Source organism: Actinia tenebrosa, unplaced genomic scaffold (genome assembly GCF_029948245.1).
Source record: "Actinia tenebrosa isolate PJP-AT-01 unplaced genomic scaffold, QUT_ActTen_1.0 PGA_scaffold4__44_contigs__length_22323623, whole genome shotgun sequence".
Taxonomy (NCBI): Eukaryota; Metazoa; Cnidaria; class Anthozoa; order Actiniaria; family Actiniidae; genus Actinia; species Actinia tenebrosa.
This window is the reverse complement of record NW_028292581.1, coordinates 9,482,033-9,506,119: the sequence shown is the minus strand read 5'-3', so window position 1 is coordinate 9,506,119 and position 24,087 is coordinate 9,482,033. Positions and strand designations below refer to the sequence as shown.

The following is a 24,087-nucleotide window of genomic DNA, read 5'->3' as shown; positions in this document are numbered from 1 at the left end:
ACTCGCTAGACACACCGTACGGTTTCCTTCTTTCCGTGGTGCAAAGATGTTTGGATCACCTGGTCAGTGATCCATTGTTTCCAGAGCCATGCTTAATCTCTATGAAATCCCCCCTTTATGAATGTGGGACGAGAACAGATAAGAAGTAATACTCCCTCATTAATGATGCATTATTAGTGCTAATTATATCCCTCTTTATCAATTAACTCCTGCTGCGTCGATCGCGACAGACTTCCACTAACTTTCCTCCTCTTCAAGGACATTTAAAAATAAAAAATCATAAATTGTGTACTAGTGTAAAACAATAGCATAAATAAAGAATGCTAGCTCTCATAAAAAACTATCTGAGCAGGAAAAGTCGTTTTTAAGTATACGCCTATTTCAAAAAACGTTTATTCAAATACATGAGAGTAGCTGGAATAGCTTGTGTTTCTGCTTCTTATTCTCGTCAAGAACGTGGAAAATAGTGTTGAGACTGAATCAATGTTCTTTGTATTCAACGAAACCATTTCCATATCGAAATGACCTATTGCCTATCGCCTTGGGCGATGACAACGTTTATTGAAATAGGGGTGTGAATAAAATGTGTGCGGAGACAGGACTGGGCTACCGGCACGGGAACTTGAATGGTGAAACATGGGCTACCTGTTTTATTTTGACGTCACATGCTTGAGTCACAGGTCACGTTACCATGACGATATTCAGCAAAAGAACAATATGGCGTCCATTAATAATAGAGTATATCAGTTCATTAGTACTGTAGTGTAAGTTTTATTACTTTCTTTCAATCTTAGGACACAAAAAAGGAAATTCCTTTATTTTTTGAGAAAAAGATATCATTGTCGTCAATTCTTTTAACGAATTTACTGGCTTAAAATGGTGGAAAAGTCAAAGCCTCAAGGTGGTTTAACAAAACCAAGTACAGGACAATCAAAACGAACCTCAGGTAAAACAATAACAATATGATCATTAAACTTTCAAAAACTTTATAAAGCTAGAATAAAACTCAGGTCTTTTCTATCTTTAGTTTTCTATTATCTCCCCCTGTTATTTTGTTTCTAGTTAATAAACTAGTAGTCTAGAATTTAGAAGTTGAAAAATTGGAGATTATAATTTTTTTTATATATGTCGATGGATAATTATGAGATAGATTTTATTGTTATATTCTGGGTCAAATGTGATTTATCACTTTTAATAATTTTCACAGGTGGTATATTGAAAAAGGTGGCTCAATCCCTTGAAAGTGTGCCAGAATATGGACAATCTCATGAAATGCAAAGAGCTGATCCTACTGCTGAGAGTTCCGCAGCTGAAGTAAATGTTTAAAAAACTGTTAAATGACCATTTTAATTTTGTAGATGAAACAAATAATTATATTTGTTTAATCAAAGAGATAAGTGAGATCCAGACTTCCCTAGCGAAGTAATATATTACGGTACTAGACTTATGCTTTTTTAAAGTGATGCATAATATTCCTTTATAATTGTGACATCCTACTAAGAATTCCTGGATTTGCCCCTGATAGCTGATAGTGGTAGTACAGCCACCTCTAACCTCTGTGGGTTTGCATGGGTTTAATTCAAAGACTCAGTATTGCATTTGGGTAGAGTTTGTTAGGTGTCTTCCTTGGTTCATCAGGGTTGTTCTCTGAGTTCTTCAGTTTTCCTCCCTCTGCAAAGCCAATTCAGTCTTATGTTATAGCCATTCCTATAGCGAAATGATATGGCAAATTTTAAGCCAGGCTGTAACTATAGCATTTGTGTCTGGATTGTATGTTCTGAAATATCATTATTCTACATGCCAATCCTACTACATTATACAGCCATACTGGTCTCTTGGCAATCAAAAGTGAATGAATTTACTCTTGATAGTGATTATAACTTTTTTTAATGATAGAAAAGTCAAGTTTCAGAAGAAGAAGAAAAGTTTAAAACACTGTGTGCAGGTGTTCAGAATTCATTAGCTCTGTTTCAAGTCTCTATGATAGAGCTACTGGCATTAAAAGATGAGCTTATTAAGGTAAACAGTTGATATAACTATTTAATAAAATGACCAAGTCATACTTTTATCTGTCCATTCATGGGTCATTAGCCTGATACTACTGTATACTAGCAGAGTCTCTTTTTCTTTGGTACTTATTGAGGGGTTGAAATAGAATCTGCCGATGTGGGATGTTACAGTAAATTTTTCATAAATACGTGGATTAACGTTAACTTAGCAACGCTGTCAAAATCCTCCACATGATTTTGCCAGCTGTGACATCAAATTACATTTGTTCACATGCATTAGGTGCATACAGTACCTAAAAAATAAACGGTTTTAAAACTGGTTTCTAGTATTAGTCTGATGACTCCTATCATTGTAAATGCAGATAACGCTATTTAACTTATGGACCAAAAGGGCATTGTTAAAGGTGTGATTACGAAGAGCAATTTTCTCTTCAACTTGTCTTGCAATTGCATTGGACACAAGTTGCATGGAGTATTACAGCGTGTAATCTATATGGAACCTATGAGGGGGAAAATGTCGTGAGACAAGTAGCAGTAATTGTTGCAAAAAGTAAAAATTGTTTCTACTTTTGGCAAATGGATGTGTCTTTGCTGCAACATAAAAACCCTCACATAACTTGTGTCATAACACTGTTACCAAACAAGTGCAGAGAAAATTACTCTGTGCAATCACACCTTAATTTGCCTCTCTGGCAATTTGTTTAACAGCATGCTATAATGGTTTCCAATCATGACTCAACATCCAGTTACAGATGTAATTTATGTGATGCTAGCCATGGTACAAATTAACTATAAAGATAATAGTTGAGTTATTGTTTAAGCTTTAGGTAATATGTACAAGGCTAATTATTGTTCATAATTATCTTTTATTGCAGCATGCTCTACCTCCTAGCTTATTAGTCAAGTTCACTTTAGTAACGTCAAATTTATTTAGGGGGTAAGACTCTTTTATCATTCAAGAAACAGCTATTTTCTTATCATGTCTCTGCATTCACTGGATGGTTTTTATCCCACCATTTTGTAAACTTTATATGGCTGTAATTCCTATAAAAATATGTACCAAATTTAATAACATTAATTTATATTATTGGTATTGTTTATTTCAGGGCATCTGATTTAGCAGTACCAGTAAATGAACTTGTTAGGCTAGTGAAACTATACTCTGCTCCCTGGGAAGCCAAGAGTGCTGCTTTGAAAAAACTACATGAAGATTATGAAAAGTAAGTGTCTTGAATGTTCTTAACTCAATGATTGAAGATAACTGTTTATTTCATTTACAATAAGTTTGCTTGTAGACATCTTTAGTGTCGGTTGACTTATTGATAATGGATAGTGGTTACTTGGACTGTGTAGGTGTGTTGAATACAACAAGTGAATAAGAATGACTAGTGGTTACTAGTTGAGACTGTGTTGGTGTGTTGAATACAACAAGTGAATAAGAATGGCTAGTGGTTACTTGAGTTGGGACTGTGTGGGTGTGTTGAATACCACAAGTCAATAAGAAGCAAACACTATATAAAAGAGTTATATCTACTCTATGGATGTTTTGGATGCTAAAAAAAGACTAAGTGGTTGACTTGGTTTGGTTTGTCACCATGCAGTAACTTTGGGTTAGAGTGAGTGGCCCACTCATGTCTCGGTAAACTTATTTTCTAAATTAAGCATTTCCCTAAATCCATTTATTTTACTTTTATGTAATTGATTTAAAAATTTGATTGGTTTCTGCAGCAAACAAAGACAGCTTAATGTTGCTCTTCAGAAGCTTGTAATTGTTGGAATACAGGTAAGTAAATCATGGTTTCTCAAGTATCTTAATCAAGAAACATGCTTATCCACTTTGGCATGGGTGGATTTGGTTTGGCTACCATCACCATCCCTCCCTCCCCAGCCCTCCCTCCGGGCCCCCCCCCCCTGGCCCCCCCTCCCCCTATGCCAAAAGCATATGTATGTGAAATATGTCAAAGAAAGTTTACTTTGAAAATTAAACACAATAAAAAAGTACCCTATCCACAAAGTTGTGCGCTTACAATAAAATGTTCCCTTCCCCCACCCTGTTAAGTAAAAAAAAAGAGAATTAAGTACAAAAAACCATTATTGGTAAAAAGATGTCAACCATGATCTTCACTTTCATAATAAATTTATATATAAATCATTGTTACAATAGTCAGAGAGAATGGCTCAAGAAAGAAGGGTACTCAACTGGGAAAAACTATTTACGAGGATAATGGTAAGCTTTTCTAATAATTATACATTAAATAAATGGAGTTTATTTGCTGGACATTGAAGTCTTTAATATCTTGCTTTTTTTCTCTGCAGACTTCTAATGCTCATGGTTACAGATGGAAATTTCTTATAGATTCCTTTAAAAAGAAAATCAAAACAGGGTAAGTAAAAGTGTATAATGAATAAGGTGAGACTGTATTGGTGGAACCAGGGGAGAGGTCGCAGAGGCAAGGAACAGCGTGTTACCTCTAAATATTTCCCAGAAAGTCATGAGCACTCAACATTTTTAGGCGAGTTACTAATATGATGAAGAAAGTTGGAATTGGAGCTTGGGCTCTCTGTGCCTATCAGACCACCTGCATTCCCTCCTTGATTGATTATCAGATTTATCACTTATTTATCTGTAAATGAACATGTCTTCAGTGAGGTATATGAAGCTGTTACAAGTACTGATGAGGAGACAGAGAAAGACAAAACCAAAAATACTAGGCAGCTGGAGGTAATAAGAAGAAAGACCATGAATAAAGAAACAACAGCTAAACGTATCATGAAGGAAACTGTTACATTGGAAGATGCCAAGAAGAGTGTTACAGCTGTAAGTCTATGAAATTACAGTGCAATTTCCATATTTATTAATGAGCTGCATGCATCCTCAGGGAGTTCCATTTCTTTTAAGCAGTCAAATGCATCCTAAAGGTAGTTTTCCTGTTGTAAGCAGCTGCTAAATAAGGTTGGGTGCTTAGTAGAATGATAAACTAGTGTAAAAACCCCCAGCTTGGGATTTTGACAACTGGCCACTAAAAAGAGGACTGCTGCTTAACAAGGGTAAAAATTAGTGCAAAAACACTCCTTTCACTGATTTTATAATTAGATATTGAATTTCTAGACTAGGAGGAGGAACCCTGAAAAATCTTGACATAAAGGAATTTTCTCAAAAGCTTCAGTGTGAGTAGAAGATGCCAATGTTGTTGTTTTGTAGCCTCTGTTAGAAACTCCAAAGAAAAAAATTGAAGTCAAGAATGAAGATTCTTCTGAGGATGAAGATTTCAGTGATCTTGAACTGTCAAGTATTAAAGATTTTGATGAAGATGATGGAACAAGAAAGAAAAGTGCAGAAAGGTAAAGTGTTTATATAGTGGTTATTCCAATCACTGTTTCATTTATCTATCCATCCCTCCATCCGTTTGTCCCTTTCCATCTATCCTTTGATCCATTCATTACTTCCTCCATGCATGCACCCACCCATCAATCAATCAATCATTTGATCAATCAATCAAACAAACAAACGATCAGTCCTTCTAGATTCATTAAATTATTCTTTCATTCATCCATGCATCCATTTATCCATTCATCCATATGTGCTTCCATCCACACATGCATCCATCCTTCACCCTTCTATCCATCCACCTGACACTGTCCATTCATCCATTCATCCATATGTGCTTCCATCCACACATGCATCCATCCTTCATCCCTCTAACCATCCACCTGTCACTGTCCATTCATCCATTCATCCATACGTGCATCCATCCACATATGCATCCATCCACATATGCATCCATCCTTCATCCTTCTATCCATCCACCTGACACTGTCCATTCATCCATTCATCCATATGTGCATCCATTCACATATGCATCCATCCTTCATCCTTCTATCCATCCTTCTGTCACTGTCCATTCATCCATTCATCCATATGTGCTTCCATCCACACATGCATCCATCCTTCACCCTTCTATCCATCCTTTTGTCACTGTCCATTCATCCATTCATCCATATGTGCTTCCATCCACACATGCATCCATCCTTCATCCCTCTAACCATCCACCTGTCACTGTCCATTCATCCATTCATCCATACGTGCATCCATCCACATATGCATCCATCCTTCATCCTTCTATCCATCCACCTGACACTGTCCATTCATCCATTCATCCATATGTGCATCCATTCACATATGCATCCATCCTTCATCCTTCTATCCATCCTTCTGTCACTGTCCATTCATCCATTCATCCATATGTGCATCCATCCACATATGCATCCATCCTTCATCCTTCTATCCATCCTTCTGTCACTGTCCATTCTTCCATTCATCCATACGTGCATCCATCCACATATGCATCCATCCATATGTGCTTCCATCCATACATGCATCCATTCCTTCATCCTTCTTTCCATCCATCTGTTCCAGTCACTGTCCATTCATCCATTCATCCATCAATCTACCCTGGTTCATCCGCCCACTTTCCATCCATCCATCCACTTTCCATCCATCCATCCTTGTCAATCAATTCTTCTAACCATCCTTTTTCCCCTGTCCATGATTTTGTTCCACTGATTTATTGACTTTGTTCAAAGAAACTTTCTCTAACTTATGTTTCATTTTCACAGAAGAGGGCCAATGTTGTCTCCTCATTTCAATCTTCCTCCTAAGAAAGGCAGGTCACATTTCTCTATTAAGATATAGCTTTTCTTATTCCACCTTAACAACTTCTCCACAGAGGTATATAAGGTTACACAAAGCATGACATAGATAAATTACAGATTTTTTAAGGAATATTTTATGCAAATTATTTTTGTGTGGGCATAATAATTACTCAGATATATGTTGCAAAAATGAAAAACAAGAAACAAAACAAAAACAAAAAACGAAAAATGTCTGAAGTTGCATGTGCATTCTCATAGAAATATGATCACTTAATGCAAACTATAAAAATGGATAATTAAGCTTGTAACTCCCTTGCCTTACAATTTTTTAACTTGCCCTCAACAGAAAAAGAACTTCCTAAAATAAGTTTTAGTTTCAATCCACCATCTGAAGATGATGACAGTGATGGTGATGAAAAGATGTCCGGTAAATCTGGCCTGTTCACATTCAAGCCTGCAAGACAAACAACCAAAAAGACCACAGGGTCAAACATTCAATTTGCTGAAGAAAAACCAAAGTTGAGACCCAAACCAAAGGTACTCAATGAAAATAGTTTTATGTTATTAGATAACTCCGATTTTATACATATTTTGATGTATGGTTTCCATGGAAAGCAATTTTTTATGTTGATGAAACTAACGTTGTGAGTTCATTCGAAGCACTATATGTGGAAACAGCCTTAGTGACTCTGGAGAGCCTACGAAGCAAGCAGTTGTATAATGTATTCATACAAATACAAGACACACTAGGTACTAAGTATTTTTTTTCTTGTATTTTGTATACATCAGTCCCGTGGGGTTAAATTTTTTGATTCATCTGATGACGAAGAAGATGAAAAGGAACAGAAAGTAGTTGTGCCTCCAAAACCAGAACCTCCAAAGACAGAAGACAAAGACTGTTGGACACATGAACCTGATTCTGAAAAGTATGTGTGGAGCTTTTCCTTATATGACTTCAGATAATACATGCTAACCCTATAAATTTCAAGAGTAGTCAATTGTTTTGACCCTTCTCCTGATTGCTACTTACAACCCTTTTTGCGCATGCATTATCAACTTCATTATCATCATTACTGAAGAAATAGGAAACGCGCACACCTGCTGTGTGCAGTTATAAAGCATAAAGTAGTCTCTCAAAGAATTTCATAGACTATTGGGAACCTATTATGTATAGTAAAGCACGGCATTCATGGAAAGCAGGTTTTTTATTTTATTTTATTAGATTAGATTAAACTTAGTATAGATTAGTTGATTATTTTAAACATTTTGTAAATCCTAATGATTACACCGTGGTAAAATAAAGTTTTATCTATCTATCTATCTATCTATCTATCTATCTATCTATCTATCTATCTATCTATCTATCTATCTATCTATCTATCTATCTATCTATCTATCTATCTATCTATCTATCTATCTATCTATCTATCTATCTATCTATCTATCTATCTATCTATATAGGGTTTGGCAGAACACGAGAGAAGTGTTACTACGCGTCGTGCTTCTCGACACTTCTAGAGTGTTCTGACAATCCCAAAGTGCTTTATGACTCCTCACAGCAAAGCAAGCAGGGTTTTTTTCCTTTTGTCAAATATGAATTACAAAAACCGTTTTTTTTTTTTTGGATAGGAATGACGCAACTGAAAGTTCGCGCGCGTACTGTGTGCTCTCATAAAGCACGTGCTCCCAACCAATAAGAACGCAACATTTATAACAGTTATTTTATAAAATGATTTAGGAATTGTACTGATCCATTATTTGCAACCGTCCAGGTATCTTCATGTTCGCGTTTTTAGGCCCGTCTGTAAGAAAGGTGAGTATCATTGTTTTAGCCATCGTATCTTTGATTACACACATTGATCCTTTGAACATGTAGTGAAATGAGACATCAACTAGAAATTGTTTTTAACAGAAAAAAAAGTAGTGTAGACGGTGCTTCCCAACTGCGGAGGTCTAGTTTCTCAATAGTCCCCTTCACAGTTTCCCGCGTCATTTTGAAAGGTAGCCGTGCCTTTGCATCGAAGCAAGACGAACCGTGATCTTGCAATGATAGAGACCTTTTTTAACACCTTGGACAATTATTCACGACTCTATCATTGCAAGGTTACCGTTTGTCTCGCTTTGATACAAAGGTATGGTTAACTTTTAAGATGGCGCAGGAAAAAAGCCGTTTTATGTTTCCAGGTAACGCATACATTTTGCTTGCCTTTCAGCTGAAGCTCCTTGTTGTAGTGTGGTGTTTATGGGTGTGGCTCTTAAAACAGGCACATATAAACCCCCTCCACCACCACCATCTCCTCCTGATACACCGGTTGAAAATCCAGATACTCCTAAAACAGGAGGAAAGAAAGTTGATGTTAAGGCGAAGGATGCTAAAGGTGGTGTAACTAGTCGGGCTGCTAGTGGTAGTAAGACTCCTGGTTCACGTAGTCAAAGTGATATACATAAGCAGACTCCTGAGGTTGTAGACAGTACGCCACCAGAGGAAGATCATTCTAGGTATGGGAATTCATAGTATGTTGTGAGTTGTGGTTGATCTGATAGGGCGAGGTTTGGTATAGGGTTGGGTAGGGTAAGGTATGGTATGGTATGGTACACTATGGTCGTGGTATGATCATATGGTAGGATAGGGTAGGGTAGGAATTAAAGTGTTGTGTCGTGGTATATGTCGTGCATGGGGTGATAGAGTGGCGTGGTTTAAAGTGTTGAAGTGTTGTATGTCGTGCATGATGTTTTGTGGTGTGGCGTGGCGTGGTGAGATGTGGTGTGGTGTGGTTTAGAGTGTCGAGGCGAAAAATCTGATTGTCGCGTAAAAACTCCATAGTATAGTTTGTAGCTTTATCTTTCCTTAACTAAAATAGTTTTATATTGTTAATATCCAGGTTTGAAGAGTTGTTATTCAAGCTCCCGGATGACAACGGATACTCTCCTGGCGAGAAAAGAATCGACTTCGATCAACAACAATTTAAGGTTGCAGTTCACCCTGCACCAGAACAACCTATGGTTGCCATGGCTGCAATTAGTTATAAAGATCTCAAGATTGTGGTAACTACGCAACTTTTTGTTTACGCACCTTATGCATAGTCAGTGCAAATTTGACCATGCTGGGAACAGTAATGTTGCCGTATCCGTGGCCTCTGAAGCCTGGTTTTCGCTATGCATAGTCAGTGCAAATTTGGCCATGCTGGGAACAGTAATGTTTCCGTATCGGTGGCCTCTGAAGCCTGGTTTTCACTTGTGACGGAATTGGATTCATAAGCAGCATATTACGAAGTGAAAAACAGAATGAGGTTTCGGAATCGCAGTTCGAAGTGCGCCAAAATCAGAAGGATCAAATGGTTTTGTTTTACTTGGCTTGTTTACGGTTATAACGAGTGGTTTTCACTAACCGTTTCAAACATGTACTGATTCCGACTCGGAATCCGATTCTGTTGCAAGTGAAAACCACTCTGAGAAGCCATGTCAAACTCACGTTTTTGGGATGTTGTTTAATTCCGTGGTGCGTGCTATTGAGTCATTAGGATCGATCCAACTGTATCTTTAATGAAACAACTACATTTACTCGGCTTCTAAACCCAGCTAAGAGCGCAAGGAAGTACTATTTGCCATGAGATGTCGTTGAGATATTTGAAAGAGTTTGTTTCAAGCATCGTTGAGTTTCTGTGTATGTAACCAGTAGATCTTTTGTTTCAACAGGACCAGTTTGATGGGCGTTGGTCACACACAGATTATTCAAACCAAATCCAGGAGTTCCCTTTGATATCTACTATGTCAGATAGAGAAATGCCGTTTGGTAGTACTTGTGGGCACATTCCATTGGTGTGTTATATGGTTAGTCAATATGTGATCCATCTAACATCCATCTAGCCCTTTGATGCAGAAACAAGGGATCAGGACCAACTCAGGGACGTCGAAGCCTTATTTTAACGGAGGGGGGGGGGGGGGGGGACAATTCCGATTATATATAAGTGATATAAAACGTGCAAGGAGACGTACTAGTTTAGTGTAGAAAAGGTGGGGGGGGGGGGGGTATGGCCCCCTAGCCCCACCGTCTCCGACAACCCTGCAACTCCTATCATTCCATTGATACAAGCATCATACAACGGTCAACCCTCCGCGCATCCGCAACACGTTTACTTGCTTACGATTTTGACGCAAACTGTATATCTTGAGAGAATGGGGGTAGGGGTACTTTACCTGAAATTCCTTGGACTTTTGTTTACTGCTGAGCTTTTCGAAAATTATATATTTCAAAATTAAAATGTTCAATATTTTTTTCATTTCTTATTTCGTGGAGTACTTATTATCTTTGTTTATTTGTTTTCAGTCTAAAGTTGAGAGGTAAGTCGGCTTTTTCACTTATTCAATTCATCACGGCATCTGAATGCTTTTCTTATATTACAGTAGACACTTTTAGCTTGGCGTAATGTTTTTTCCATTTCCGATGATGTTTCATTCCCTTGAGTATTATTCCTCTCTTTCATGAAGACACATCATTATATGTATAATACTCAAACAAAGCCTTATTCTCAAGAGAATGGCACGTGGTCTGAAATTGGAAAGCATTTAACCCAAGCTAAAAGGAATTATTTGTACTCCACTAAGGCTAGTAAAACATTTTTTCCTAGACCAAAGACGATGACCAAAGAAACTGAAACTCCATCATTTGAGGAGTAAGTATGACCAACATAAAAACGCGACCGACCGACATAAAAATTTTAAAAAAGTATGTCCGAAATAGAGCAGTTTTCGTATGACTGTGAAAAGCTCAGTGTCGCAAGCCTTTACCGTGTTGTTTGCTAGAATTTTAAATGGATTTTTTTGTCCAATTTTTTTGTCCTCGAGGTGACCGTGTTTATGCCGTATTCCGGGTATTTGATTGGATGGAGAGTAAATTCTTGAGCAATGTAATTGACGTATGCCTTGTGTCACGACCGTGTTCTTACCGTGACCTTTTTACAGTCATACAAAAACATCTCTAGTTTTCCACCTAGCGATAAGTCTACGTATACCTCTTCTTGTGAATTATTCGACGGTTGCAGCTTCAGGCCAACGTACTCATTGGTGTTCATCACAAGACGCAAAAGAACCATTAGAGACACTAGAGAAAAACGTTTGCGCATGCGTGCAATTTAGCACGTTTTCTAAGAATTTTGAAGAGTTTGAGTGAGAAAATACTAAATGTTTGTTTCCTCCAAGTGTACTAAAAAGTTCGAGAGTATACTTTTGTCAGACCAAGATAAATATGAAAGAATAAGCCTTACGTTTCAAGCATGGACACTAAGTTTTGGCATTTTGTGAAGTCCAATTTATCAGGCATGTTTGAAAGCCAAATTTATATATGTTTTTTCATACAGATTCAGAGCATGCGCAGACGTTTTTCACTCGTGTCCCCATTAGAGGAAAATACCAAAGAAATGGCACAAATTCCATTGTGAAAAAAATATGTTTTCTTTCGTACTTTCCTATTAGCTTTTTTTTTAGAATAGTTTTGAGAGTGTTGTATTCTAAAAATATATATTAAGTTTTGACTGCTGTATCCTGGCGTGGGACATTCACAACAGAGCTATTATTAACTGCAAGCTAGGCAACAGCCCGGTCAAAGATCGAATTAGAATTTAGAAGTTGATTTTAGTCCATGGAGGAATACCGGAGAACCTGAAGAAAACCCTCGAAGCACAAGAGAGAACCAACAAGCAAATCTACTCACGTACGACACCGAGCCAGGCGGGGCTCCAACCCGGGTGACGTTGGTGAGAGGCAACGCGTTAGCAGCGCACACAAGCTACCGTGCTTCCCATTGTATTTTTTTTTTCTCTTCTCTCTTTTTCCCCACCACTATTCCATGTTCCTTGGTGTGTATTTTTCTACCTATTAACACCACTGACTCTTCGAAATATTTACTTTTTACCATATTTTAGGCTTGTTAGAAACGAGATAGAAGAAAGACGAAAGTAAGTGTAATCTTTTTCACTTGGTAAATCTAAATCTATCTAATTCTATTTGCGTTCCTTCTACAAATGACCCTCAGAACGTGAGATAAATAAATAAGTATCATTTAGTACTATTTCCACGACATGGATAATATATTCCTTTCTATTAATTCTATCTTCATCATAAACAAACGCTTTAGCTCCCAACCCTTCCTCATGTAAGTGGTTGGTGTTTAAAGCCATGAGTTCGGCATTGGTTTTATTTACTAAAATAATTTTGTTTTATTAGAGCCGAAGAAGTAGAGCGGGAAGAAGAAATGAGAGGAGTAAGTTATCAAATCCCAGTCACAATACACTGCTGACCTTAACATACATTGTGTATAAAGGTTAAAACGCTAGGGCAAGGGTTTGCATGTAACTTCAAGACCGAGGGCCGCAGGAGCTCGGTCTTGAATTTCAATGCAAATCCGAGCACAGTGCGTTTTAACTGGTTTAAAAACAACCAAGCCCTATTGCTAATGTTTGATGGAGAGTTTGAATTTCGATGGAAAACCTGTCCCGGGTCTTCAATTCAGCCCCGCTCTCGCCTGTTAGTACCAATGCTGAATTCAAAACCCGGGACAGGTTTTCCATCGACATTCAAATCCGACATCAAACAATACAAATAGGGCGTGGTTGGTTTTTAAGCATCCTTATTAAAGTGCGTAAGGGCTTCTGATCATAAAGTCATTTTATTGGGATACATCACGTTTATCGTACTCTGAAACACCCTCTGGGATGCTCAAAGTAAGGGGACTGACCAACTCTTAAAACGAACCTTCAGCCAATCAGCGAAAGCGTAAGAACTTTTTTTCTATCCCGGAGGTTATTTATTCACAACCAGGCTTTAAAAAGCCTGGTTCTGAATGGCAGCGCAAACCGACTCAAGTCGACGCAATTCCAAGCTAGTGTTTGTTCTCACCATGTTCTCATGTTCTCAAACCTTCCTTTCTCTCCATCATAGTTAATGGAGCGGAATGGTTATGAAACCTATTGTTCTATGTTTTTGTTCGTCTTTATCCATTGTTATATGACGTTGACAGTGCACAGTGAAGGAGACGTTTCTCCATTTGTTCACAGTATTAGGAAATATAAAAAAATTTTACCCTTAAAAATCGTTCTAAAATGTGTATTATTTGTTAATGCTTTCTTATTTATCATATAGTAACTTAACTGTATCTGCGCGGAAATATTTATTCGCTTTATTTTTGATCATGGAATGAAAGTTTTTACTTTCAAATTGTTCATACATGAAAATAATAAGAAAATGAGCATTTTCAGCCATACTTGCTTTGGTCCATTGTGCACCGTCAGTAACACGTGATGGTACGATTCAACATCAAAGGCAAAACAAAAGCTTTGTTCTATGGAGTTTCCAAATTCCAAACCATTCCGCTCCATTGTGTCCATGTCTCCTTATTCTCACTACAAAAAGGATCGACGCAAGTGTAAACGAAAGCACAAGAGAACGGAAGATTTTGTTTGCTTATGCTTGCGTCCGCTTGCGTTGCTATTAAAAACCAGTCTAACATAACAAATGTGTTGTCTCAATGCACAAAGAATAATATTTTTGCCGTGTGAAGTAAATTGATATCGTAAATTATCAAGACAGAGACTGTGTTATTTGCCAAATCCGAAGTCTAGATAATCTGCAATATCATTCTCAACCTTGTATTCTCAGCTGGAAAGAGGCTAGTAGCGTAGCAGCTCAGTGTACATGTATGCTACAAAAAATAATGGCTGATTGTATTGCAGGTCTCACCAATGCGTTATACCGAAACGGAAGTACAATCACTACGAGATGCCCATGTAGAAGAAGTACAAGCATTACACGAAGAATACGAGTAAGTTCAACTGTTTTTAAAATGACTTTTTCACAGTGCGAACTTTTTTTAGACATTAGTCAATCAGAGATCTTTCTATTGAATAACATTGTGACTGTGAGTTCACGTTTTTATTGGACATCTGGAAAGGGGCCGGGGTTGGGTCTGTCAATGCAATTTTCTCCTATTTCTTTCGTGCCACATACTTTACGTACAATACACGAGAGCAAGCCAATATAAATGGCATTTTTGTATCTTATCTGCAGGAGACGACTTAACGAGCTTGCACAGGGAATCGACGCGTATAGTGGAAACGAGGAAGAAATGAGAGAATTTGTACACGGTAAATTGATATTTGATGAAATAAGGCTTATTTCTGTTCATCTTCTAACAGACCATCTTTTCGGAATTGACTCTCCATAGGGTTCATCGTCACGTATTTAGGCGATCCTGTTGTACCCGTGATTTTCCCCCTTCCCCCCACCCCCTCCCCCTTTACCCCTCCCAATTCCTGTAACAGTTTTTGCGTTTGAAGGAGCAGAGAAGAAGGTGGTGATATGGGAAATGGGAAATCCTAGACAAACCGTTTGCCTTAGAGTATAGATTGTTTTGTAACTATGAAGAGTCACAGTAAACGGCACGGCACGGCACTGTAACAAGTGTGTTACTAGTTTTCCTCTTAACTTCCAGCTGATCTGAAAAAAAAGTTAGCCAATTAGAATCTTGAAAATTTGCAAAATCCGAGGTATCATTTTTTCCTATTGAGATTATAAATTTTCAGTCCACCAAATGAAAGAAACCCTACTAATAATAATAATGTTGCTACTTAGCACTTGATAATTATAGTGAATAATGACTTGTATATTTTTATTGCAATGGCGGCCATGTTTCTATTTTTCACAGTGGTCCTCTGTTTTGCAGTAGCGTCATTTTTACGTCAATATTTTAGATCAGCTGATTGCACTAGGGCAGAATATTAATGTTTAAAGCATTCTTGTTCCTTTATGTTCGATTACAGCCGCCACATCTCCGTTGCACTGGCGAACACCGTCACCGTTACGATCTCAAACAGCAACAGACCAGCCGCGTATACCTAGACCTCCTTCAGATGCTAGGTAATATTTATCTTTGTTTGTTTGCCTTTCTTGTATGATAACACCTATTCGTGTCAGAAATACCGACTGCGAGATAACGGTGACCAACACGAAAACGAGGCTAGTTGCCCTAGATAAGTAGGTGTTAATTTGAACCTTTTTTTTTTTCTTGCTACAGGGCGTCGTCTTCGCGAGTGAAATCACGAGGAAAAATCCCCAACCTACCTCTGTGGGGCAAAGATCTACCACAAGACGTAAGTCTATCATCATTGGAATGATCACATAAAACCGACACAGGAAGCCCATCACTGATTTTTAGCTACTGTTGTGATAGACCTGATCTAGCTAATCCACTGTTCTCCCACTGTTTTCCACTACATTTCATTCCCTATAGTATTATTTATTTGTTTAATGGTAGCACATGAGAAGACACATGAATATGGATACATTTCAAGCAAATAATCATATTCTTAAGATAATGACGCGTAATCTGAAATGGAATTTGGTCCATTCCTACTAATGGTTATTCAAGTGTTGACAAAAGTGTCAATCATTTGAGAATAGTATTCTGTATTTGAACTGCATCACATTATGTCTGCTCATGCTTTGCGAGCGAGCAAAGAATTAATACTCATGGGAATAACACGTGGTCAGAAATGGGAAAGCAGGAATTGACTTGAATTGTCTATTGAATTTATTATAAGTCGTATATATTATAAGCATTATATTAGAGTCGGAGGGCTAAGTTAACTGGGAAGTTTCTAGTTAGACCCCAGATTTATATTGGGATTTATATGTACTGGGATCGATTAGATATGATATTGAAAACTGCCTGGTTAATGTCAAAATAATGAAAATACGTGTCCAAGGTCAGACCAGTTTTTCTCTGTGTTGTAGTTTTTGGTACGCTTGAATATGTTCAATGAAAATAGCGAGAAATACCGCCTAGAGCTGGAAGAGAAGACGAAGAGATCGGTAAGTTTGTTGTTCATCATCTTCCTCTAATTTATCACAAAGCTTTTTTATAATGTTCACAATTCTATTTTTTTTTATTTGCTTCCTTTTTCGTCATCCAATTCATTTTTCTCTTGTCATTCATTTCTTTTTGTAGTCGGTTTTTCTCATCTATCCTATTGCTGGTTTTCATAGACGCCATCTTGGTTGAATTAACAAACGACTTGCCCATTAGTCTCTTTTGTCATATCAACCAACATGGCCGCCATGCCATTTTTAATTGTGAATGTGACGTCATAGCCGCCATGTTGGTTGATTTTAACAAAAGACTTGTCCATGCATTAGTCTCTTTTGTCATATCAACCAACATGGCCGCCATGCCATTTTTAATTGTGAATGTGACGTCATAGCCGCCATGTTGGTTGATTTTAACAAAAGACTTGTCCATGCATTAGTCTCTTTTGTCATATCAACCAACATGGCCGCCATGCCATTTTTAATTGTGAATGTGACGTCATAGCCGCCATGTTGGTTGATTTTAACAAAAGACTTGTCCATGCATTAGTCTCTTTTGTCATATCAACCAACATGGCCGCCATGCCATTTTTAATTGTGCATGTGACGTCATAGCCGCCATGTTGGTTGATTTTAACAAAAGACTTGTCCATGCATTAGTCTCTTTTGTCATATCAACCAAGATGGCCGCAATGCCATTTTTAATTGTGCATGTGACGTCATAGCCGCCATGTTGGTTGATTTTAACAAAAGACTTGTCCATGCATTAGTCTATTTTGTCATATCAACCAAGATGGCCGCAATGCCATTTTTAATTGTGCATGTGACGTCATAGCCGCCATGTTGATTGATTTTAACAAAAGACTTGTCCATGCATTAGTCTCTTTTGTCATATCAACCAACATGGCCGCCATGCCATTTTTAATTGTGCATGTGACGTCATAGCCGCCATGTTGGTTGATTTTAACAAAAGACTTGTCCATGCATTAGTCTCTTTTGTCATATCTACCAACATGGCTGCCATGCCATTTTTAATTGTGCATGTGACGTCATAGCCGCCATGTTGGTTGATTTTAACAAAAGACTTGCCCATTAGTCTCTTGTTATGTCATAAACATGGCCACCATATCTTTAGTAATTTCACTCCCTTGGGAATGATTAAAAACCAACAAGTCGTTTCCCTTTCTCGTTTGTTCATTCATACTTTCACTTTTTTTTATTCATTCCATTTTGCACTCATTTCTGTCATCAACTTGTTTCTCGTAGATTCAACAGAAGTACGAGTTGCAGATGGCTGTTCAAAACAGACTGAGTATTCCAGAAGACGGGGAACTTCCTCAAGAAGGTATTTACTGAAAAAGCGCTGACATAAATAGACCCCTTTACCTTGGGCGTAATGCTTTCCTATTTCAGAGCTCGTACCATAACCAAATTTCAATTTTTGGCTCAATTTTTTGAATACTCTTTTCATTTAAAGACCCATTGCCACTTACCGTGATGCACCACGGTCACAGATGAATTTCGTGGTCCATGAAATTCAAAGATTCATATATTGAATAATAACTTCATATTAAATCCTTTTCCGACATAGCACTAAGGCACAATAATTATTCTTTTACATTCTTTTAGAGTTTATTCAAAAGGTTAGAATTGTTTTTTCGGTGGTGACACGATTTAAAATGTAAACAAATTGTGATGCATCACGGTAAGTGGCAATGGGTCTTTAAAGTCTGATAATACACCCAACAGAATTACTCGATTCTGATTGGACAATAGGAGTACAAATAAATCCCAAATTGTACTCTCTAAAGTCAATTTTGTTGAGTGTACATAAACGAAAAATCGAAAAATCCTCTCGTACAATTTGGAATTTATAGTTACTCGTAATGTTTTGAAAGTTTCTCAAATTGAACCAATTTTGAAAACTTCCAAAACATCACTCGTACCTATAAATTCCGAATTGTACTCGAGATCGTGCGATTTCCTATACAAATAAGAGGATCCACAATACAATAAGCTGTATATTGTTATTACAGCAAGTAAAAATATCATGAATCGCAGAAGAAATAAATGTTCAGTTACCCTGATCTATAACCAATATAAGTTTCAACCATTCCGTACTAATTTTCGCAGAGATGTCCTCCATTTGATGATTTGACTTTTTACTAGGTATCATTTTATGCTTTCTTTATTGAATATCTCAGCAAAGAGATATAAAAGACTAGTGAACGCTATTCTTATGTTATTTTATAAGGGCTTTCCCAACACGAAGGCATCAATAAGGGCTTAAATGTACTTTAAAGGAAGGAGGAGGAGTAGGGAATAGAACAGAATTTGAATAGAATATTTTGTAATATTTTCAGAAGTGTGTCTTCCTGCTGTCTTCATGCCGACAAGAACAGGGCTGGTATTTACACCCAAAGCTCATTCATATTTCCATCCTCCAGGTCAGTTATCAATACTTACGGAATCCAATATAACGTTTCCTGTAAAGTACTTGTCCTGTGATTGTTTTCCCAAATAGAAAAACCTGGATCTGTGAAAAGTCTTGACATTCATTGAACCAATCTTTGCTAGCCGAACGCGCGTGAAAACTGTTGCTATTTATCAGATTGCTTGGTAATAGCACTGCACAGCACTCTGTCGGTCAAGGCACAGCACACATCATCTATTGGACCGATCTTAGCGCGTGCACAAATCAAATGAGATGCTTGGTTATACTCGGCAGGGCAATCGCTGCACATTTGATCATCACATCACGTCCTGGCACAGCTTCTGGTCTGGGAACCCCTCTCTTGTTAAGTGATTTGAGCTTCAAGGTGAAGTGAGCTGGAACTAATTTGCCACGATTACTTTTCAGGGTCATCTGAGGGTCGACTTACTCAGCCTCCTTCGGTTTTCAAGCTACCTCACGTGGGTGCTTCTAACGTATCCTTTGTCAGGCAGTGCGCATTTGAAATGTAAAACAGCCGTATTTTTATCGTAGTTGGTTGAACAGTGGTCTTTCGTGTGAGTGGTCTCTTACTGGTGTTGGTGGGTTAGATCTGTGGGCGTACCACTCGACATCGTAAAATAACTTAGTGGAAGATGCTGCTGTTTATAAACATTTTGAATCATTCGCTTGGCTCATTGGTTAGTTGGGTTTGCAGGGGGAATCTGGGATGTTGTGGACTGAATGCCAAACACGACTGATAATCAACTTGGGTGAAGGTGCTGCCGTTGCTTAAAATATCTGCGCCTTTTTAAGCCTTCCGAAAGCATCTGATGGAATCTGTTGAGGCATGAAAACGCCAAGTCCATCACATCAGATTGATTTAGTTAATTTTCCTTAACTCCTTCCACAGCAAGTCTCTGTTCTTAATCTTTTCGACATGGGTCAAAGATACACGGGACCTCCTTCAGCAATGCCGGAGAATGCTTACGCATTGGGAATGCCCCACCCATCGCAGACAGCTCCTCCTCCACCAACAGCGTGTGATATCAACTCGCCGCAGTGTTACCCTGGACGGGCATGCACTCGGTAGCACAGTCCCTCCCCCTAAACCCTCTCCCCAGAGCATGATCTCCATATCAACACATGCAAATATCAGAGCACGACAACCCGATGAAACAGCGCAATCCATCCATAGTGCAATCCATCCATTTTCACGATTGAGGACGATGTAAATAAAGGAATACATGCCAATTTTTTTTCTTTCTTTTTTTGACTCTTTGTTATAATGACCCAATTTATACTTTTTAAATTAACATATAGAGGCTGTCTATCTCGGTCAACCATTTCGGTTATTATAGACAGCCTGTACCCAAAATCTATTTTATATATATATATACACGTGTATCATATATATATACACTCGATTGCAGAAACGTTGTAGTATACATTTGTACATTCATACAAATACCTAATGAGATGCATATTGCAATTTTACTTTTTTAACCCTCAAAACCAATTGATTTATAATCTGTAGGATGTGAAACACAAGAATAAAGTATTTTGACGTTCATTGAATGAAACAAATAATAAATAAAGCGAGTTTTCTGTTTTGCATATGATTAAATATACTGGATAAATTAGGTATTTGTATAAATGTATACTACAACCTTTCTGCAATCAAGTGTATATATATATGTGTATATATATATGTATATATATATATAAAACAAAGTATGTAATGTGGTCTATACTGTTGAAACAGTGCTCGATGCGTAGGGATGCAGAGCAATAGATATATAGTAAAGATTGGATTAAAGAAAATGCCCACCACAAAACGAAGATCTAAACAACTTTGAAGCTGACTTACTAGGTATGATCAAAAACATCCAATTCAGGAACATATGCGACGAATTCCAAGACCAACTACGTAATGATATAAAGAAGATCAACAACTCCACGAAAGCATTCATCCCAGCCGACAAAACAACCAACTACTACGAACTCGACAAGAATATACACGATAAACTTCTCACAAACAGCATAACATCGACTTACAAGAAAGCGAACGAAAACACTATTCACACCATCAACTACGAAGCACAGAATATTGCAACCGAACTCAACATTCAAGACAGAACAGAAAGCATGGCAGAACGACAGGCATTCATAACCTTAAAAGACCACAAAGACAACTTCCAGAACAATCCCACCTGCAGACTTATCAACCCAGCAAAAAGTGAAATTGGCCGTATAAGCAAACAGATCCTCGACAATATTAACACAACTATAAGAAATAAAACTACGCTAAACCAATGGAAAAACTCTTCGTCCGTAATCAACTGGTTCTCCAACATACCCAACAAGCACCAACATACATTCGCTATCTTCGACATTGAAAACTTCTACCCTTCCATCACAGAGAAACTTCTAACAGACGCATTGTCCTTCGCCATGAAATACTGCACAATCACGGCCAGGGACATTGACATTATTATGCACGCCCGCAAATCACTACTATTCAACAACGGCACTCCCTGGATCAAGAAGAAAGGCAATATGTTCGATGTTACCATGGGGAGCTACGATGGCGCGGAAATCTGTGAGCTAGTCGGTCTATTCATCCTCAACAAACTACGCGCTAAATACGGGAAGGACTACATAGGACTATACAGAGACGATGGACTTGCTGTTTTCAAGAATACATCAGGACCACAAGCAGACAGAATCAGAAAGGACATAACGAAACTATTCAAGCACCACGGCCTTAACATCACCATACAGACGAACCTGAAAATAGTTAACTTCCTTGACGTAACCTTTGACCTGGCAAACGAAACGTACTGCCCCTACAGAAAGCCTAACGACCAGCCATTATACATCAACACAAAGTCGAATCATCCGCCCAACATAATCAAACAACTACCAGACGCCATCAACCGTAGAATATCCAACATATCCTGCAACAAGACCGAATTCGACAAAGCCAAACCCATCTATGAACATGCCCTGAATTCCAGCGGATATACCAAAACCCTGACCTACAACAACCATAAACTATCTACACATTCAAAAAGAAACAGACAACGGAACATCATCTGGTATAACCCTCCATACAGCAAGAATGTACAAACCAACGTCGGAAGCATCTTCCTGAAGCTCATACACAAACACTTTCCCAAGCACCACAGATTTCACCGGATCTTCAATAAGAATAATATCAAAGTGAGCTACAGCTGCATGGAAAACATGAAAACCACCATTACCAAACACAACAAGAAAATCTTCAACACCGATACCGATCCCGCCACCACCTCTGAGAAAACATGCAACTGCCGTAAAAAAGATCAATGCCCTCTAAACAACAACTGCCTCTCCTCCAGCATCATCCTACAACGCTCATGTCACAACAAACGAGGACACTACTGGGAAAAACTACATTGGCCTGACAGAAGGAACATTCAAACAACGATACACTAAGCACAAACTATCTCTGCGAAATAGAAAATACGCTAACAGCGCCGAACTTTCTAAATACATCTGGGACCTTAAAGATAACAACAAAGACTACAACATAGAATGGACAATCATCACTTCAGCCAGACCATACAGCAACATTTCTAAGAGGTGTGACCTGTGCTTAACAGAAAAGCTACTTATCATCAAAGCAAACAGCGACACTCTTTTAAACAAGCGATCCGAATTGATCTCCAAATGCCGACATGAAAACAAGTTCTATCTGATGAACAATAGAAATCCAGGCCTAGCTAATTAACTCCTTTCCGAACAATACTTCTTTTGTAAATAATCATTACACCTCTTGTATATAAATATCACAGTAATAGGAATATGTTTCATTAAAGTCTGTCTGATGAGTGCGTAAGCACGAAACTCGGAGTTACAGTGAACATGTCTCGTCTTTAATCCAATCTTTACTATATATCTATTGCTCTGCATCCCTACGCATCGAGCACTGTTTCAACAGTATAGACCACATTACATACTTTGTTATATATATATATATATACACTTGATTGCAGAAAGGTTGTAGTATACATTTATACAAATACCTAATTTATTCAGTATATTTAATGTAATTTTTTTGTTTGTTATTAAGAACAAAAGAAGGTTTAGACAAAAGAAGGTAAGAAATTCGGGATAAAATCGCATGCGCAGTGGAATCGATTCTTAAACTATGAAAAGGCTTATTATGTTAAATCAGGATTGTCTTTCTCACCTCTTTCACATCCTGAATATACAGATTTGTCATAACTTTATATAATGCATTTAAAATGTTGCAAATGCCCCTCAAAACAAAGGAAATCGTATTTCCGAGGGTCTCAATTTCTACTTCGAATTCTGTGGATTAAGGAGATTATCTTAACTTGTCATTGTGTTACCCATTGTGCTGCTTTTCTAACAGGTCCATAGCTAGCTTTTCTTGTTTTCCTAGAAGGTCTAATGACCTTGATGCCTTTTCCGTTTCCTCAACAGCTTTGGTTTCAGTAAAGAAAGCGCAAAAGAGGAATATGAAATCTTGGACGGACAAGTTTATTGTTCCAAGATTTTTAGCAAACAGTTTTATAGAAAATTAAGGTCGTAAAAGTTATTATACATCGCACCAACAAGGGTATAATGAATTAACCCTCCTTTAATCCTGTTTAAAGATGGCGGCAGCCAAACAACGAAGGACGTGGGATAGAGAGTAGAACGTCAGCGAAATAGATTTGATCTCTATAAATTTTCATACTTCAGCAAAAGCGCGGCAAAATATTTATGTAATAAACTTGTGTGACAGAATATGTTTCTACACATTTTCGTTTTTCAAACCAAGACTCACAACTCGGATCTAAATGAATCCCGAATTCTAATTGACGGGTTGAATCCATATCGTACGTCTTCTCATGCTCAATCTTTAACCAAAGAATGTCGATACGAGGTCTGTAGTGCGAAAACATTGCGCCTCCCAAGAGTAAAAAAAGGTCTGACATGAATGGAATGACAAGGGGTCTGAAATAGGAAAACATTGCGCCCAATCTAAAAAGGTCTATATATTGGAAAAAGAAAACGTTCAGCCGACGAAAATCGATCCTCCATGCACTGACAAAGTATATTACAGTAGCAATCATGTACCAA

At 37.9% G+C, this 24,087-nt stretch overlaps 1 protein-coding gene across 2 annotated transcripts; it reads left to right on the top strand.

The window, feature by feature from the left end:
- The first annotated feature begins 722 nt into the window (after positions 1-722).
- On the top strand, positions 723-20,205 carry LOC116297057 (uncharacterized). 2 transcript variants are annotated; one of them, XM_089037175.1, is made up of 30 exons: positions 723-946; positions 1,208-1,314; positions 1,897-2,019; positions 2,885-2,946; positions 3,116-3,229; positions 3,738-3,792; positions 4,174-4,236; positions 4,326-4,393; positions 4,656-4,827; positions 5,212-5,351; positions 6,630-6,673; positions 7,009-7,199; positions 7,452-7,588; positions 8,435-8,475; positions 8,876-9,161; positions 9,545-9,707; positions 10,359-10,493; positions 10,990-11,003; positions 11,291-11,335; positions 12,584-12,616; positions 12,885-12,921; positions 14,390-14,478; positions 14,724-14,800; positions 15,476-15,572; positions 15,730-15,805; positions 16,449-16,526; positions 17,787-17,865; positions 18,884-18,967; positions 19,381-19,448; positions 19,865-20,205. In XM_089037175.1, the coding sequence occupies exons 1-30, from the start codon at positions 877-879 to the stop codon at positions 20,042-20,044; spliced, it is 2,928 nt and encodes a 975-aa protein (XP_088893301.1). In that variant the 5' UTR covers positions 723-876; the 3' UTR covers positions 20,045-20,205. The 2 variants fall into 2 exon arrangements, with proteins under 2 accessions (XP_088893301.1, XP_088893299.1); XM_089037173.1 differs by having other exon boundaries at positions 6,627-6,673.
- Positions 20,206-24,087: the final 3,882 nt, after the last annotated feature.